General features: G+C 38.5%; 1 protein-coding gene across 17 annotated transcripts in view; it reads left to right on the top strand.

Moving 5' to 3' along the window:
* The window catches only part of NCOR1 (nuclear receptor corepressor 1), a 149,989-nt gene that overhangs the window by 51,338 nt on the left and 79,937 nt on the right, over nucleotides 1-18,714 (top strand). For 13 of the 17 annotated variants that reach the window (XM_057717049.1, XM_057717050.1, XM_057717056.1 and 10 more), the window contains exons 6-11: nucleotides 6,586-6,699; nucleotides 11,948-12,004; nucleotides 12,567-12,619; nucleotides 12,954-12,980; nucleotides 15,047-15,113; nucleotides 17,398-17,570. In XM_057717049.1, the coding sequence (XP_057573032.1) occupies nucleotides 6,586-6,699; nucleotides 11,948-12,004; nucleotides 12,567-12,619; nucleotides 12,954-12,980; nucleotides 15,047-15,113; nucleotides 17,398-17,570 (491 nt within the window). The remainder of the gene's footprint in view (nucleotides 1-6,585; nucleotides 6,700-11,947; nucleotides 12,005-12,566; nucleotides 12,620-12,953; nucleotides 12,981-15,046; nucleotides 15,114-17,397; nucleotides 17,571-18,714) is intronic. The other 4 variants (XM_057717063.1, XM_057717065.1, XM_057717053.1 and 1 more) reach the window with 1 other exon arrangement.

The raw sequence follows: 18,714 nt of genomic DNA, 5'->3' as shown, positions 1-18,714 counted from the left end.
AGTTGACCGTAGTTTATCTCTGGGCTTTCTATCCTGTTCCATTGACCTTTGTTTCTGTTTTTGTGCCAGTACCATGCTGTCTTGATCACTGTAGCCTTGTAGTATAGCCTGAAGTCGGGAAGCCTGATTCCACCAACTCCGTCTTTCCTTCTCAAGATTGCTTTGGCTCTTCGGGGTCTTTTGCGTTTCCATACAAATCGTAAAATGTCTTGTTCTAGTTCTGTGAAAGATGCCATTGGTAATTTGGTCGGGATTGCATTGAATCTGTAAATTGCTTTCGGTAATGTAGTCGTTTTCACAATGTTGATTCTTCCAATCCAAGAACATGGTATGTCCCTCCATCTGTTTGTGTCGTCTTTGATTTCTTTCAGTAGTGTCTTATAGTTTTCTGAGTACAGGTCTTTTACCTCCTTGGTTAGGTTTATTCCTAGGTATTTTATTCTTTTTGTTGCAATGGTGAATGGGATTGTTTCCTTAATTTCTCTTTGTGATCTTTCATTGTTGGTGTATAGAAATGCAAGAGATTTCTGTGTGTTAATTTTGTATCCTGCAGCTTTACCAAATTCATTAATTAGCTGAAGTAGTTTTCTGGTGGCATCTTTAGGATTTTCTATGTATAGTATCATGTCATCTGCGGGCAGTGACAGTTTGACTTCTTCTTTTCCAGTTTGGATTCCTTTTATTTCTTTTTCTTCTCTGATGGCTGTGGCAAGGACTTCCAAAACTGTGTTGAATAGTAGTGGCGGGAGTGGACATCCTTGTCTTGTTCCTGATCTTAGAGGGAATGCTTCCAGTTTTTCACCATTGAGAAGGATGTTTGCTGTGGGTTTGTCACATATGGCCTTTATTATGTTGAGGTGGGTTCCCTCTGTGCCCACCTTCTGGAGAGTTTGTATCATAAATGGGTGTTGAATTTTGTCAGAAGCTTTTTCTGCATCTCTTGAGATGATCATGTGGTTTTTATCCTTCCATTTGTTAATATGGTGTATCCCATTGATTGATTTGCGTATATTGAAGAATCCTTGCATTCCAGGGATAAACCCCACTTGATCATGGTGTATGATCCTTTGAATGTGTTGTTGGATTCTGTTGGCTAGTATTGTGTTGAGGATTTTTGCATCTAAATTCATCAGTGATACTGGTCTGTAGTTTTCTTTTTTTGTAGTATCTTTGTCTGGTTTTGCTATCAGGGTGATGGTGGCTTCATAAAATGAGTTTGGGAGTGTTCCTTCCTCTGCAATGTTTTGGAAGAGTTTGAGAAGGGTGGGTGTTAGCTCTTCTCTAAATGTTTGATAAAATGCACCTGTGAATCCATCTGGTCCTGGACTTTTGTTTGTTGAGAGATTTTTAATCACAGTTTCAATTTCATTACTTGTGATTGGTCTGTTCATATTTTCTATGTGTTCCTGATTCAGTCTTGGAAGGTTATACCTTCCTAAGAATCTGTCCATTTCATCCAGGTTGTCCATTTTATTGGCATATAGTTGCTTGTAGTAATCTCTCATGGTGCTTTTTATTTCTGCAGTGTCTATTGTAACTTCTCCTGTTTCCTTTCTAACTTTATTGATTTGAGTCCTCTCCCTCTTTTTCTTGATGAGTCTTGCTAGAGGTTTATCAATTTTATTTATCTTCTCAAAGAACCAGCTTTTAGTTTTATTGATTTTTGCTATTGTTTTCTTTGTCTCTCTTTCATTTATCTCTGCTCTGATCTTTATGATTTCTCTCCATCTACTTACTTTGGGTTTTGTTTGCTCTTCTTTCTCTAGTTTCTTTAGGTTGTAAGGTTAGATTGTTTATTTGGGGTTTTCCTTGTTTCTGAGGTAGGATTGTATGGCTATAAACTTCCCTCTTAGAAGTGCCTTTGCTGCATCCCATAGGTTTTGGATTGTTGTGTTTTCATTGTCATTTGTCTCTAGGTATTTTTTGATTTCCTCTTTGATTTCTTCAGTGATCTGTTGGTATTTAGTCACATATTGTTTAGCATCTATGTGTTTATTTTTTTCACACTTTTTTTTCTTATAACTGATTTCTAGTCTCATAGTGTTGTGGTCAGAAAAGACGCTTGATACGATTTCAGTTTTCTTGAATTTACCAAGGCTTGTTTTATGACCCAAAATGTGATCTATCCTGGAGAATGTTCCATGTGCACTTGAGAAAAATGTGTAATCTGCTGTTTTTGGATGTAATGTCCTATAGATATCTATTAAATCCAGCTGATTTATTGTGTCATTTAAAGCTTGTGTTTCCATATTAATTTCCTTTCTGGATGGTCTGTCCATTGGTGTAAGTGGGGTGTTAAAGTCCCCCACTATGGTTGTGTTACTGTCGATTTCCTCTTTCATGGTTGTTAGCATTTGCCTTATGTATTGAGGTGCTCCTATATTGGGTACATATATATTTATAATTGTTATCTCTTCTTCTTGGATTGATCCCTCTATCTTTATGTAGCGTCCTTCGTTGTCTCTTGTAACATTTTTTGTTTTAAAGTCTATTTTATCTGATATGAGTATCGCTACTCCAGCTTTCTTTTGATTTCCATTTGCATGGAATATCTTTTTCCATCCCCTCACTTTCAGTCTGTATGTGTCCCTAGGTCTGAAGTGGGTCTCTTGTAGACAGCATATGTATGGGTCTAGTTTTTGTATCCATTCAGCCAGTGTGTGTCTTTTGGTTGGTGCATTCAGTCCATTTACATTCAAGGTGATTATCGATATGTATGTTCCTATTACCATCTTCTTAATTGTACATGTTGTTGTTTCTGTAGGTTCTTTTCTTCTCTTATGTTTCCGGCTTAGAGAAGTTCCTTCAGCATTTGTTGTAAGGCTGATTTGGTGGTGCTGAAGTCTCTTAGCTGTTGCTTGTCTATAAAGCTTTTGATTTCTCCGTCGAATCTGAATGAGATCCTTGCTGGGTGGAGTATTCTTGGTTGTAGGTTCTTCCCTGTCATCACTTTAAGTATTATCGTGCCACTCCCTTCTGGCTTGTAGAGTTTCTGCTGAGAAATCAGCTTTTAACCTAATGGGAGTTCCCTTGTATGTTATTTGTCGTTTTTCCCTTGTTGCTTTTAGTAACTTTTCTCTGTCTTTAATTTTTATCAGTTTGACTAGTATGTGTCTTGGTGTGTTTCTCCTTGGGTTTATCCTGCCTGGGACTCTCTGTGCTTCCTGGACTTGGGTCACTATTTCCTTTCCCATGTTAGGGAAGTTTTCAACTAGAATCTCTTCCAGTATTTTCTCAGGTCCTTTCTCTCTCTCTTCTCCTTCTGGGACCCCTATAATGCGAATGTTGGTGCGTTTAACGTTGTCCCAGAGGTCTCTTAGGCTGTCTTCAGTTCTTTTCATTCTTTTTTCTTTATTCTCTTCTGCATCAGTGATGATCACCTTTCTGTCTTCCAGGTCACTTATTCGTCCTTCTGCCTCAGTTAATCTGCTATTGGTTCCTTCTAGTGTATTTTTCATTTCAGTTATTGTGTTGCATATCTCTGTTTGTTTGTTCTTTAATTCTTCTAGGTCTTTGGTAAACTTTTCTTGCAACTTTTCGATCTTTGCATCCAATCTTTTTTCCAAGTCCTGGATCATCTTCACCATCATTATTCTGAATTCTGTTTCCAGAAGCATGCCTATCTCCTCTTCATTTAGTTGTTTTTCTGGGGTTTTATCTTGTCCCTTCATGTGGTACAGTCTTTTGCCTTTTCATCTTCTGTGTCTTTCTGTGGCTGTGATTTTCAGTTCCACAAGATGAAATACTGCTGATACTGCTTGATTCTGCTGTCTGCCCTCTTGTGGAGGAAGGTGTCTAGGAGGCTCATGGTTGCTTCCTGATGGGAGGGACTGATGGTGGGTTGGGCTGGGTGGGCGGAGCTCGGTAAAACTTTAATCTGACTTGGTGGGTGGAGCTCAGTGACAGTTTAATCTGCTTGTCTGCCAGTGGGTGGGGCTGTGTTCCCACCCTGGTGGTCCTTTGGCCTGAGGCGACCCAGCACTGGAGCTTACAGTCTCTTTGGTAGAGCTAATGGTGGACTCTGGAAGGGCTCACACCAATGAGCACTTCTCAGAACCCCTGCCGCCAGTGCCCCTGTCTCCTTGGTGAGCCACAGCTGCCCCCCACCTCTGCAGGCAACCCTCCAGCACCAGCAGGTAGGTCTGGTTCAGTCTCCTGTGGGGTCACTGCTCTTCCCCCTTGGGTCCTGGTGAGCACACTTTTTTGTGTGCCCTCCAAGAGTGGACTCTCCGTTTCCCTCAGTCCTGTGGAGGTCTTGCAGTCAACTCTCGCTGGCTTTCAAAGTCTGATTCTCTGGGGATTCCTCCTCCCATTGCTGGACCCCCAGGTTAGGAAGCCTGAGATGGGGCTCAGAACCCTCAGGACTTCTGCGGTGTAACTGTTCTCCAGCTTGTGAGTCACCCACCCAACATTTATGGGATTTGATTTTAATGCGATTGCGCCCCTCCTGCCATCTCATTGCGGCTTCTCCTTTGCCTCTGGATGTGGGGTGGTTTTTTTTTTGGTGAGTTCCAGTGTCTTTCTGTTGATGGTTGTTCAGCAGTTAGTTGTAATTCCGGTGCTCTTGCAAGAGGGAGTGAGCGCAAGTCCTCCTACTCTGCCATCTTGATTCTTCTCCCTCTTGCCTTTTTTTTTAATATGTTGAGCCCTCTTTTTTTTATTAAATCATATTAAATTTATAATAATATGCCTGACAATTCTTTTAAGTCTTAGTGGGTCTGATCCTTCTGGATTGGTCATATTTTTACTTTAGTTTCTTCATATATAAAATAGTAGTAATACTAATAACACCAACTGAATCATGTGCTTGTTGTGTGAGTTGAGATAATGTATTATATGATATGTGGCACATAGTATATGCTCAGTAACATGTAATCCATTGAAATAGTTAAAAATAATGAGACATTGTATGACTGTTATGAGATATACAGGCGCTATAAATTTTATTGAAGAATATAAAAGACAACTTGAGTAAGTAAAGAAATACAGCAGAATAGAAACACAGTGTTAATTATGTGAGCTCGTTGTAAGTTAATTCACATTTTATACAGTTTCGGTAAAAATTCTAACTAAATTTATGTTTAAACTTTGCCGGGCTTCCTAGGTGGCGCAGTGGTTAAGAATCCGCCTGCCAATGCAGGGGACACAGGTTTGATCCCTGCTCCAGGAAGATCCCACATGCCACGGAGCAACTAATCCCGTGTGCCAAAAAAACAAAACAAAACAAACAAAAAAAACTTTGGCAATATTATTGTAAAGTTAATGTAAATGAAAAAATAGGTGAGGAAAGTTTGTTTTGTTTTGTTTTTAGTCTTTCTGTTACTGTGATTTTGTCCTAGGGCTGCTTAGCTACTAAGAAGAAAATGTGATTTCCTGAACCTTATTTATTTCTTTTTCTGCACGTACTTAACGGGAATTCTAAAAGAAAACCCTCTGAGCAAAGGAATAAAAGGGCATGGTCGAAGAACTCATTCCCATAAAAATGATCTCAGAACTCCAAATATCTTTTGCTTACACAGATAGCAGGTTGTAAGAGTGCTTTCTGTTCCAAAGTGGAAGTGATCCTCAAAGTTTCTCTCTTGGGGGATTTTTATCTTTTCATTTGGGTGTGGTCTAACTTATATGACTTTCAGTCTTATTTGCTAGTATAGGTAATTTTTTTTCTGCTAGGCCTTTGGTAGACTTACCATCTTTACCTAATGTCTTTTTTATCATCTCATGCTGTGAACTTATATCCACGTAGCTATTTGTTGAGCATTTGGTAGGTATCAGGCAATAGGTGATGGAAGACAAAGGCAGTGAACCAAGCTAAGTCCTTACTTCAGTAATAATTGTAGGTAATAGTTACTGTTTATAGTTGTGCTTGACATATATTGAGGCATTTAATCCTCTCAGAAAGCTGTGTGATAGGTAGGATTAATATCCCTACTTCGCATGTGAGGGGTTTGCATACTTGCTCAAGATTGAGGTAAGGACTAGAAAGGGTCCTAGGATCAAACCGCTTGTAAAGGGTGACCCTAAGGCTGAGACCTGGGCAGAGTAGTTTAGGTAGCCTCCTGCTTTGCGATTGCTCACTCCAGCAGTCCATATTCTTTTGGTATTGCCAGGGCCTCTTCCCTATAGACTATCAAGTTCGGTGGGGGCGTGGGGTAGAGGATGGTGCTGTGCTGAGTTACAGATGAACCCTTGAATGTTCTATCAATACTCTCCCGCCAGACATGCAAACGTCTTGTGTATCTATAACACAGAAAAGCATTATTCCCGTGCCACAAAAGGTCATTGTGATAGAGGTAGATGGGGTACCTTCATATGTTTAGACTCTTTTTATTTTGCTTTGAATTTATCAGAATTAAAATATACAAGGATTTATCTGTCAGGTGAGGACTTATGTTCTTTAGTGTGTAGTCAAAATAAATCTGATTGAGTTCGTTGGAGCCTTTGGGTCCATTAGACCCTAGTAGATTCAGTGTTTACCCTATAGAATCACCAAAGCATTGCTCAGGAGCATGTGTTATCTCTGGCGATTAATTACTGGTGGGGCTGACGTGTAGCAGATGCCTGACTCTTCCTTTCTGGGTCTCTTAGCAACAGCTCGAAGAAGAAGCCGCTAAACCTCCAGAGCCTGAGAAGCCTGTGTCCCCTCCTCCCGTGGAGCAGAAACACCGCAGTATTGTCCAAATTATTTATGATGAGAATCGGGTAAGTTCATGCCATTCCCGACGGCACAGGCCTTTAAAACCACTGGACTGTGCCTTTTCCAGTCATCTCTATGTTCTGTGGTGATGTTAATGTTATTAAAACCTGCTTTCTTTTCTAATTTTTAATGTTCTTAAACTTTGGCTGAAGCTTGGTGTTTTTCCTTTATGTACTGAAGAAAAGTTGACAGTTGTGTCTTAAATTATTTAATATTTCATTTGCATACTATATGGTATAAATATTATTTTATGACAGTATAATTATATTAGCTGAGTCTCTCTCCTGTTATATAAATAGTGGTAAGCAAATGTGTAGCACATAATACAGTTGTTCTGTAGTTTTTCACTTTATGAGAGACATTTAATGTCAAGTACATTCTTCTAGCAGAGACAGGTCATTGGGCATGGAAATGGCTTGTGTTATCTGCTTCAGAGCTGATAGCTGGGCTGTGGTTTGAATTTTAGTTATAAAGTATGAGGCCATTGACAGGTAGACTTTCTTTTTTAGGTTTGTTAAAACACTTTCTTCTTTCATACTCATAATTAAAAGTGTCCACGGATTTAGGAAAGCCAGGCCTCAATTCTGTGAATAATTTTGTGATGTTGAAGTTAGTTTTTGGCCAGAATCCAGCCCAGGAACTAACAGTTAAAGGGAAACTGATTTCACCTTAATGTGAAGAAAACCTTCCAAGAGAACTGCTTAACATTGGGCTTCCAGAAGCCCCCAGTTCAAGAAAGAATTGTATGCATTAAGTACTGTGGTAGAGAATTGGCTTATCAGCTAAGGTAGAAGTTGGGGATTGTTGTGTCAGTTTATTTGCCCTGTAGTGAATGGAGTCACAGAATCAGTACATCTTACACAGGCAGCCTATAGCTATATTAGCCCAGGTCCTGAAGGAAACTGGCCTTAAGAAAAGCCACTGTGAAACATTCATTAAATACACATGTATAGGAATGATCTTGGACTCTGGTGTGCATGTATGTGTGTGTATAGATAGATAACTGGAAGGCGTCAGATACACAATATTTCAGATAATGGTAAGTGTCACAGGGAGGCAGAAATATGGGTAATTGATACTAGTTTCTTGATTGGCTTCAAAATCAATCCAATTTATCGGACAGAGCAACCTACATGAAGATGAGTCCAGTGAGGGTGAAGGCAGTTGGTGTGGAGTGAGTGATGAGGGCCCCTCAGGGCATGCCTGGAGGGCAGTGATGCTGGGGTCCTTGCAGGGATGTGTCCCCTGGTCAACAGGTGCTCCCTTGTTTAAGAGGAGCAAGGAGTGTGGATTTTATATGAAATCTCCTGCTTTTAAAAAATACACTGGAGAACAGTAAAGTACTTCTGTGGGCTGATGGTCTTCATGGCCTGTTTGTGACTTCAGGGATTAGAGCTGATAACAATGGAAAAGGATCTTATAAAATATTGACTTCTTTCTTAGTATGAGTTACTATTCAAATACACTGAATTCAATGATATTCATTAATTGATTGAATTTCTTAATTAGCCTTCTCTTACAGGCCTAGTAAACAGTTCCAATGTTAGTGAATTCTGCAGTTGCCTGCCTAGGATGTGAAGACTGAAAACTATTGAACAAGATCTGATAGAGGATTCAGTTTGTGTTTAATGTATATATATGTATTTTTTTTCATTAGTTAGTGTAGTAAATGTTCCTTTATGCCCATCTGCAGAACTGACAGCTCCTTTCAGACCTCTTGCCATTTTAGCATTTACATTTTCAGTTTGTTATGCATTCTGTGAAGAATAGAACCAAACCTGAAATCTGTCTTAATATTAGACTTATAGTGAAGATTGTTTTTAACTCAGTAACTGTAGAAATCATCTTTTATTTTTAAATTTTTATTTATTTGGTTGTGCTGGGTCTTAGTTGTGGCTTGCTGGCTCCCTAGTTGTGGCCAGTGGTCTCTTCAGTTGCAGCTGGCGGGCTCCCTAGTTGTGGCATGCAAACTCTTAGTTGCAGCATGCATTGTGGGATCTAGTTCCTTGACCAGAGATGGAACCCAGACCCCCTGCACTGGGAGCGTGGAGTCTTACCCACTGTACCACTAGGGAAGTCCCAGAAATCATCTTTTAAAAAGTATGTTCTTTTTGTATTCCCTGCTGCTGGTCATCTGCTGTGGTAGTGCTTGCGCAGTAGATCCTGGTGGTAGCAGAGGTCCCCGAGGGGCGTGAGGGAGCACGGCAGGCTTTCTCACCACTGACCCTTCCATGCCTTCCTCCTCACCATGCTGTCTTTTGTTAGACCTTCACTGCCTCTGTAGCTTTTTGTCATGAATGACCTTACCTGCTTTGACACTGAAGGCAAGGAGTGATGGGTGGCGACAAGAGTATGTCTCTCCCTCTTGTTCCTTGTTTGGAGCGGCAGACACTGGTTGGCAGTTAAGCCAAATGTGGCCTAACAGATAGGGGCCATTATCTTGTATGAGGCATCTTTCTTTTATTTAGAAAGTTAGTGGGAGGCAGAAAACTACCTCAAACTGACTCTTTTAAAATTGACTTCCTGAGAGAAAAATTGCCTTGCATCATATTTAAACTTGAGGCTAAGATTCTTTTAGTCTCTTAACAGACTCTTCTCCTAGACTATTTTTAACAGTTCAATTTGCTGTTACCCTTCCCAGTTGTAAGTTCCAAAAATATCTGTAAGTGTTCTAATTTCAGCATTATAATACATATAGAAAAGAGGGGGTGTGGAGTGTAGTTTTCAAAAACATGTTTGTATTTTGATCGAATGAATTGCAAGTTAATGTGGCATCAGAAGAAAGGAAGAGATTGACAATAAGTGAATATACTTAGTGCCACAACCTCTGGTCACCGAGACCATCATCCTGGAAACTGTGGATCTCTGTCTTTTTGCTACTCTGCAGATTTGGTTAATCAGTGAAGAGCCTCAGTTCTGCCTCCTACGTACTGGTCTGGTCCATTGCTTCTCTCTTCCTTATTTGGCAGTAGCTTAATTTGGGCCCTCACCTCTCATAGACACTGAGTTTCCTTCCTTCAGCTTTTTTTTTCTTTCTAATCTATCCTTCATATTTGAGTCCTCTGATGTGATTCACCAAGTAAAACCTTTTGATAATTTCCCCCATTCTAGGAGTAGCCCAGCCTTTTCATCAGTGCTTACATGCCTGCCTGGCCAGCCTGTGGCCCAAAACTCTTTTCTTAGCGATACCCTACCAGAACAGATGTGAATGTTCCCTTGACATCAGTACTTAACCCTGTGATGTTGCCCCTGCTGTCAGGTGTCCCAGTGTCTTGCCTTGCTTGTCTGTCGAGGGCACTCGACTTCAGGACTCAGCTCAAGTTTCATTTTCTGTATGAAGCCTTTCAAGACTCCTTATCCTCCTACACCAGAAGGATAGCTTATTCATTGTTTCCTTAGTGTCTCGCAGGTGCCTGGCACATAGAACATACTCAGCCTATGTTTGAGGCATTAATTACTTGTATCTGTAGACTTAGGATAAAATTATATTATGTAAATGTGAAGGTTTTAAATTAAATTTTTTCTGCCAAACAATTGATAGGTTAATCTGCTCTTAGCAGTTACGCCAACATGAAGTCAAATATTTAATAAAATTTTGCAAAACTTAAATCTTGGGATATGCAAACACCTTAAATATCACCTTTTAAAATTAGCCCTGAAGAGGTAAGTGCCTTTATGTAATAGGATACCAGTAAATATTTGCCATACTACAATTTTTCCCACTTGTCTCTGAGTATTATTTGCTTACAGTTCCACTTAGCTTGCCTGTTCTTGGTGTAGACTCTGTATAATGTAGAGTGTCTCAAGAAAGCAGATTTAAACACTGGTGAGTGTAGGTCATCTAGAGAATTAGTTGCAGGTGCTAGATATTCCCACATTTATCATCTGTGATTCTGTTATTTGTGTTATATACTTCTTAAAGCTAATAAATTTGAGTTTTCTGATAATTACATTTTGGCTTTTTGAGATTGTTGTCACTTGGGGGAGGGGTGGAGTGCTGCTGGCATGTAGTGGGCAGAGGCGGGGGTGTTGCTGAAGAGTCTACAGTGCACAGGACGGCCCCCATAACAAAGAAACATTGGGCCCCAAATGGTAATGGTACCAAGGTTGACAAATCTGCCTTAAAAGTATCTATACAAGTAGCATTTGCTATGCAAGTTTAATGATTTTTTAATATTTTTGTATTTGACATTTTTGATATGTTTATTTCTCATCTTAATAACATTTTAAGTTTCTTGGAGTTTGGAAAGTGCATCACACTACTTTGAGCTTCCTACGCTAGTTACCTATAGTTCTTTTCACATAATAGATGCTAAATACTTGACTGACCAATTTTGATTGATAAATGAGAAGGAGAATGTTTATTTTAAGGGAATATTTTTCCTTAGACTGGGGATACTGATTGATTCTATTCCCATTTGTGTGTCGCATCAGAAGCCCTGGAGTCTCTACAGCAGGCAATGAGCCCTTGGTACTAGTGAGCGTGTGTTGGGGCGAGAGAGAGCTGAGGACCCCCGGCACATTTGCTGGACGTGGAACTCCAGCTTAAACAGTTTTAGTATCACATATTGTTACATTTCATTTGTCTATTAAAGGTAGATTCCTGTTAGGTAGCACTTTGGTCTAGATGATTTTACTTTTGAAAAAGGCATGTGAAAGTATATAATTCAACATTTATTTACTACTGAACACTTGAGTAATTCAAACTAGTTTTTCTCTATCGTTATTACTAAGGTTTTCTTAAAGTTAGAAAGTATGCTCATTATAAGCTTTTCTTCAGAGAGATCAATTTGGCTTGCCATAGTAAAGATTGGAGATTTTATGATATTTTATGTTTTTAAATTTTCATTAAAGACATTAAGAGTTGAAGTATTAAAAATGAGGGATTTGTTTTTTTTTAAGAACTTTTTTTGAGATATAATTGACATACAGTAAACGAGGGATTCCTTTCTAATGGGGAGTCTCTGTTCCCTCTCTCTGGAATCTTAATATCTATGCGCTTTTAAGAACTTGCCAGTTCTTTAGGTTTCGCTTTCAATACAAGTGTTCAGATTTGACTGAATTTGTTGAGGGAGTTATGACAATAAAATTAAGAGAGTATTTCAGCCTATCTTATGAGAGAAGAACATTTGGAAGTAAGGATAAGTTTGACTACAGATTAGCCTTTAGGTAAATATTATTAAATTGGAAATGATTTTTCATTTAGGTAGTGTAATTTTTAATTATACAATATAATAATGTTTTTATCTGTAGAAAAAAGCAGAAGAAGCTCATAAAATATTTGAAGGTCTTGGCCCAAAAGTTGAACTGGTAAGTAAGAAATTTCTTTTTTCATGCTTAGTGGCTCCTTTTGAAGCAATTTTTCTTGGGATAAGATGGAATACAGTTTCTTACTTTGGGATGAGAGTGATGTAGCTGGGCAGTAAGGGTGATAAGCTTGAAATGATGTACATGAGCTTGGTTACCTTTTGTAGAAGCGTTTTCCTGATTGTGTTTTTGCCTGAGCAGCCATTTAATCGCTCGGGCAGAAGGAGGAAGAAGTGAGAACAGAAACAGAAAGCTCTTTGAATCATACTATTAGGGTAATATTGATGTTTAATCCTCCTTTGTCTTTGAGAAAAAAAAAAAAACCTATGAATGAATTTATTACGGGATACAATGGATTTATGAACCGTCTTATAGCAGTGGCATTGTTAGAAGATGGCATGGACAGGTTGTTCAGGGAACCCAAGTCTGGAGGTTCTGGTAGGGTGTCTGTTGTGTAGAGCCAGTAGTACTCTGCCTAGGCTTGCCTTGAGATGGAAATTGTGTTTTTGTCTGTTCATAGACATATGTACAACATTTTGTATATGAGTGTTTTTTTATTTTATAGCCACTCTATAACCAACCATCAGATACCAAGGTGTACCATGAGAACATCAAGACGTAAGTATTGATCATCTTTGGAGTTCTTCAGTTAAAGACCGTATATTCTATAAAGAGATCATTTTTATTTTATCTGCTGACATAGTATTATAATATAGTGTAGGTGTGTTTTAGATTTGTGTAATTTGCTGTCGTTTTATTATATGTTATCTTCCTCTGGCTTCTTGGGGGTTGGGGTAACAGCTTTGAGTTTCCGAGGCCAAAAAAATGAAATAAATTATTGCATAAAACTAGCTGGTTTTATAATCTGCTAGTAAAAAAGGTGGATACTTAACATTGAAATGGCTTACCTTGAGGCTTGAATTTTTTGCCTCCTGTTTTGTCTTTTTTTCAGTGGAGTACCTGCAAGGCGCATGATGAAGTAAGATAATGAAGCTTTTTCATTTAAGACTAGTGATGACACCGTCCCCCACCAAGCCACATCTGCCATTGCAAAGTAGAAGTGCCACGGATCATTTTATCATTATTCAAAATCCTATTCTAGGGAAATCCCTTCCATGACTCTTGCTAATGACGGTATTTGTAGACCCTTCTGCCATTTCATGTCCTGGTGCCTTGGAAGCGCTCAGCCACCTCACGTGGGCGAGGAGACTGCTCCAGAGTGCGGTCTGCTTAGCCTTGCTCATCCCAGACACCAGGCCTTGTGGGTGCACATTTTGGAATAAGAAAATAAGTGAAAAGAAAACCTAATTTATTGATCTGATTGACGTAAGAGAGGAAGCTAGATAGGTATCTTTTTTTTTAATTATCATATTTTAAGAGAATTTTAGATGAATTATTCTTTGTAACAAAAATGTAATATATCTACTTTATATGTTTTATTAAGTACAACCAGAACATTATACTTATTTACTAGTACAGTTACTAATGAGCACATTGCTATTTATATATATATATATATATATTTTTTTTTTTTTTTTTCTTTTAAAAAATTTTCTTACTGAGAGTATGTGCAATAATTGACTACTTTGCAGAACTGGTGGCAAATATAATATGCATGGTAGTATGCATGACAGAAATTGAAATTTGAATAATTTTAACTTTTGTTAAGTAAGTGGTTTATAATAAAAGTCATATACTTAGAATTTTTCTGTGAGATGCTGCTATGGTCTTGACAACCCTTAGAAGTAGGTTAGGCAAAACTCATAAAGTGTACCTTGTTTTGGAACTGTTTTGCTGTTTTAACATTTTTAAAAAGGAGAAAAGCAGATAAAATCTAGTTGGCTACTTTGAATGATTTTTTTTTCCCCACAAAGCTTCCATTATGTTTGTGTTCTGTCTGTTCCCTGGTATTAGCTGCAGAGCAGCCCTGTCTGATTTATTTCATATTAGCTGTTGCCTACTACGGTGCTTAGCACACTGTCCTGAGATGGGGGGGGGTCTTCATTTAAATTCTTAGGAAACATCTTAAAATACATTTATTGATTTGTCATTTGCTTTTGAGTAGCACATAATTACAATGAGAGCAAACTGAAGATATGGTAATGCTTCCGCCGTACATCACCTTGTGAAATATCATTTACTGAGCTGCATGCGTCTGTATGAATCGTTCAGTAGCTATTCTTTCATTTCCGTCATTTGCTTTGTATGAAATAGCAAATGTTCCCTTAATAATTCTCTTCATCTCTTGGCTACTTTTCCATATAGCCAGCTCCTGACTGTCCCTGCTTATTTGAGTGGAGCCAGTGTCAGTGTTAGTCCTGAGTCGCAGATAATCCAAAAAATGACTTCTCCTTGCCTTGGCTTTGTATTTATATTTGAATAATCAGCTTGAAATCCTTTCTGGAAGTAGGTGGGGTATAAATATTTATATTTGAACCTGCATGTCATTGTTTTTGAAGCTTACAGTGCTTCAGATTTGAAAAATGAAACTGTTACACTGTTATAAGGGAAGTCTTCCTGCCTTGTCACGTGGCCCTCTGTGACTTCTTAGAGTGTATTGTGTTATTTCTGTGACTGAAGAAAAGTTTCTGTTTAAAGCAGAAGTCACTGCTCTCTGTGTTGGTACTTTCTCATAGAAGGGAGGGCAGCACATACCTAAGGGAGGAGGTAACTGTAAAAGCTTTGCCTTCTCTGCCGCCCCCTTTCCTCCAAGAGTGTACTAAGGTGTTTGTCTCAGCAGAATTCTTAAGGAGAATCAGTAACTGTGTAATTATAACGTGAAAATAATACTTGCCTTATAATTGAATGTAATCATTGAAAATGAACTATTTGTATTAAAGTCTGACTATAGAATGGGAGGAATTTTAGTTCCGATTATTTCAGGAGTCTTATTTTGCAGGGTGAAAAAAGTAGGATTAACTTTGATTACATTGTATTCTTAAGTGATCTTCGCTTATTTTTCAGTGTCTCTGAAAACAAAAAAGTGAATGCATTATTAAATTGTACTTTTTCTTAATGTCATACAACCATATTTTTCTCTTCTAGAAACCAGGTGATGAGGAAAAAACTCATTTTATTTTTTAAAAGAAGAAATCATGCAAGAAAACAAAGGGTGAGGTCCTATCCTTGTTAACTGAAATTTGTACAACTTTCCCGTCCGTGCTTCTTCAGGCATATGCTTTCCCATTGTTAGTGAGAACGGGTGCTGATTTAAAAAGTAACTGTAGATGTGGCTTAAGTATAAGTCTAATTCTAGCAGCATTTTGATGTCATAAATCACATTTAATATCATTATCAAATTAATTTCTTTGGTCATCTGTGTATAACATTTTCATCTAGCCAAAATAAAGAAAATGGTGAGTCGTTAAAAAAAATATGAAAGAGACGTAGGATGATCCGCATGTAGTCTCGTAACCCTCAGACAGTGTGGGTACGTCGTGGTCGTGCTGATGAGGCGTCACTGGGTCCGCTAAAGTGCAGCTTTTTCAAATTCACATCGTTTTTCACATTTATTATATGACTTGCAGTCTAAAAATTTTGTGGTTATAATCTTCGTGGAAATTAAGGTACAGAAAACATGCCAGTATTCTTATTTTTATACTGTGTTTGTACTCATTTTAGACAGACTATTAATTCATTTATATTGTTTTAGTGAATACATGATGTGCTTTGATCCACATCAGAAATGAACTTTGTACCTTGTATTTAAGGGCCTGGCGGTTTCATGAGCTGTAAGGGTCAGCAGCTTCACTCTGGTATATCACGTCTAATGTTCTGATTTGCCAATCTCCCGGTCTTGGATTTGTGGGGTTTTTTGGTGTTTTGTTTTTTTCTTTTTGACCAAGAGCATACGCATATAAGTGAGAAATTAGCTAAAGTATTTTTTTTAATCCAATAATTTTGTCATAATTATGGTAAAATTTCGTAAAAAATAGCTAAATTTGCTGTCTGGAGACACAAATACAGAAGCACAGACTTTGTTTTCATACTTCACAGAGTATTTAGTTACAAAGTTTATACATTCACTGATTTGCTTAATAAATACTTATTGGCTGTTTCCTCTGTCCCATGTATTCTACAAAGGGAGTGGGTAGCCACGTGGTTTTAGCCCTTAGGGAGCCTAATGAGTAATGGGGCAGAAGAGGCTGCAGGCGATGGCAGTGTTGTGGTCATACACAGTGGCACAGGACGTACAGATGACCATGAGAGCGTGTAAGGGGACAGCTGACACAGATAGGAATCACGAGGGGTGTTGCACAGGAAAACCAGTCCTCCGCAAACTTGCACGCGCAGAGGGAGCAGCTCACATGTAGGTCTGGGAAGTGGAGGGAGTGTGGCAGGGTGGAGAGAGCCTGCGTGGACTGAGCTGGGAGGGTGGCAAGGAGCGAGGCTGCGCAGGGCCACGTCGTGCACAGCCCAGGGTCACCAGGGGGCTTTGGGTCAGATCCTGAGGGCATCTTTTGAGCTGAGGAAGTAAGATGTCCAGCTTTGTGTTTTAAGAAATTGTATCTGGTTGCACCATTCAGGGTGCATGAGAGTCCTGTAGGAAGGAGGCCGTTACTTGAATCCAGATGAGACTGAGGGGGCGACAGTAGAGCTTGAGTGCAGGTGGAGGCACAGGAGCTGGACGGGCGTTGAGGGGGTGGGGGGTGGGAAAGACAGTGCTTTCCCCTCGCGCTGCTTCCTGGAGATGCCTGTGTGGCAGGCCTTCACGAGCCCTTTCACACCTTCTGTTGTCTCTCACCCATGGTCCCTGGGCTGGAATGCAGGGTTCTTTCTTTCTTCCCTATTTAGAAAATGAGATCATACATTATTCATTTTCTCTAAAAGCATTCATTCTCGATTTCATGTAGTTTACTGTGTTTCTTTTTGTCATAAAGTACAACTAATTTCTGCCTTTTCCAGACTGTCAAGTGTTCAGTGTATGGCATTATAGTAAGAAAAAGCTGCAAGTAACCAAAACTTCCAGCAGTAGAGGGGATGTTTAAGTGTGAGTGTGTTCTCTGACAGATTGGAAGGATGACAACAAAATGCTAATCTGCTTGCCTTTGGGATTATGAGCTATTTACATGTTTCTATTTCTCATTTTCCATCTTTTTGACAGTGAAGATGTAATTGTTATCAGAGTGGCTCATCATGTAGTTTGTTAATTTGTGTAGTCCTAACGTTAACTAAAAAATCCAGCCACAGTAGGCTCTATGTGTTGATCTTTCGTAGAAAACAGCTCCCTTTCTTTCTCTTCTTTCAGATCAAGGACAGCTTTTCATTCACAGTTGAGTCATAGGCCAAATGTACTTCTTACTTAGTCTTAAGAAGTAACCTTTACTGTAAAGTATTAGGTTTGTCAGAATCACAGAGTTTAGTTTAATTATTAATTTGCTACGGGTATTTAATAGGAACAAAAAATCTGCCAGCGTTATGATCAGCTCATGGAGGCATGGGAGAAAAAAGTGGACAGAATAGAAAATAATCCTCGGAGGAAAGCTAAAGAAAGCAAAACAAGGGAGTACTATGAAAAACAGTTTCCAGAAATTCGAAAGCAAAGAGAACAGCAAGAGCGGTTTCAGCGGTAAGTGGTTTGGTGTTTGATGGCTATGCTGTTTTCCTTTGAATCATACCTCTGATCTTTCACAGTATTTATTGTTACCTTAAGAAAGTTCATAAAGAACTTTTATGATGTTTTTCCTTTTTCTTTTTTTATCGAAGTATAGTTGATTTACACTGTTGTGTTAATTACTGCTGTACAGCAAAGTGACTCAGTTATCCATATATGCTATATACACATTCTTTTTCATATTCTTTTCCACTATGGTTTATCTCAGGATATTGAATATAGTTCCCTGTGCTACACAGTGGGACCTTGTTGTTTATCCATCCTGTATGTAATAGTTCATATCTGCTAATCCCAACCTCCCACTCCATCCTTTCCCCACCCCTTGGCAACCACAGGTCTCTTCTCTATGTGAGTCTAAGAACTTTTATTTTGAATATAGAACTTCATTATCAACTAGCAATGTTTATGTCTTGGTGAATTTAATGTTAATTTTTTGTATTTAGTCATGCTGTTGAATCTAAGTGAATATTTTGAAATTAATTCTTCAGTTCTTGAAAATGCTCATTCCTTTGGAAATGACAGTTAATAAGAATAGACTTGAGTGTCTCAATCCTTCATTACCTCCCAACGTGATCATAACTCTTAAATTGATTGCTAATTAAGAAATTATTTGTTACTGGTATGTAGTTTCTGATTTGCTTTTACTTTTAGAGAAGAGTGCTTTTGCAAAGGTAGAAGCTTTAGTTTTTTTTCTGTACTGTCTCATGTAAATGAGTCATGAAAAGCCTGTTAATCACAATTAAGTTTTTGTGAGGGATGTTGATTGTGTTTTTTTCGCCTCCCTTTAAAAATATTTTATGTATTTTTCTAAGTCCCATTCTCTGGAAGGCAGACAAAAGACTGATATTTGAGATGAAAATGACACCAATAACTAGTTTTCCAGGAGTTTCCCAAAAACAGTTCTGCCATTTGAACTTAGACATGTAACCTTTAAAAAGAAATCTTAACATTTAAATTGTTACTAATTTTATAGATAAATGAATTAGACATATTGCTTGAAAGGAATTAATAACATTTTATGTTTCTTCTCTGACTTCTAGTTGATTAAACGGTCCCATTCAGAAAAGAAATCGATGTAAAAGTAATTAATTGATATGTC

The sequence above is a fragment of the Hippopotamus amphibius genome, chromosome 17 (assembly GCF_030028045.1).
Source record: "Hippopotamus amphibius kiboko isolate mHipAmp2 chromosome 17, mHipAmp2.hap2, whole genome shotgun sequence".
In the NCBI taxonomy this organism is placed as follows: Eukaryota; Metazoa; Chordata; class Mammalia; order Artiodactyla; family Hippopotamidae; genus Hippopotamus; species Hippopotamus amphibius.
The sequence above is the reverse complement of the archived record's forward strand: the minus strand, read 5'-3'. Positions and strand labels throughout refer to the sequence as shown.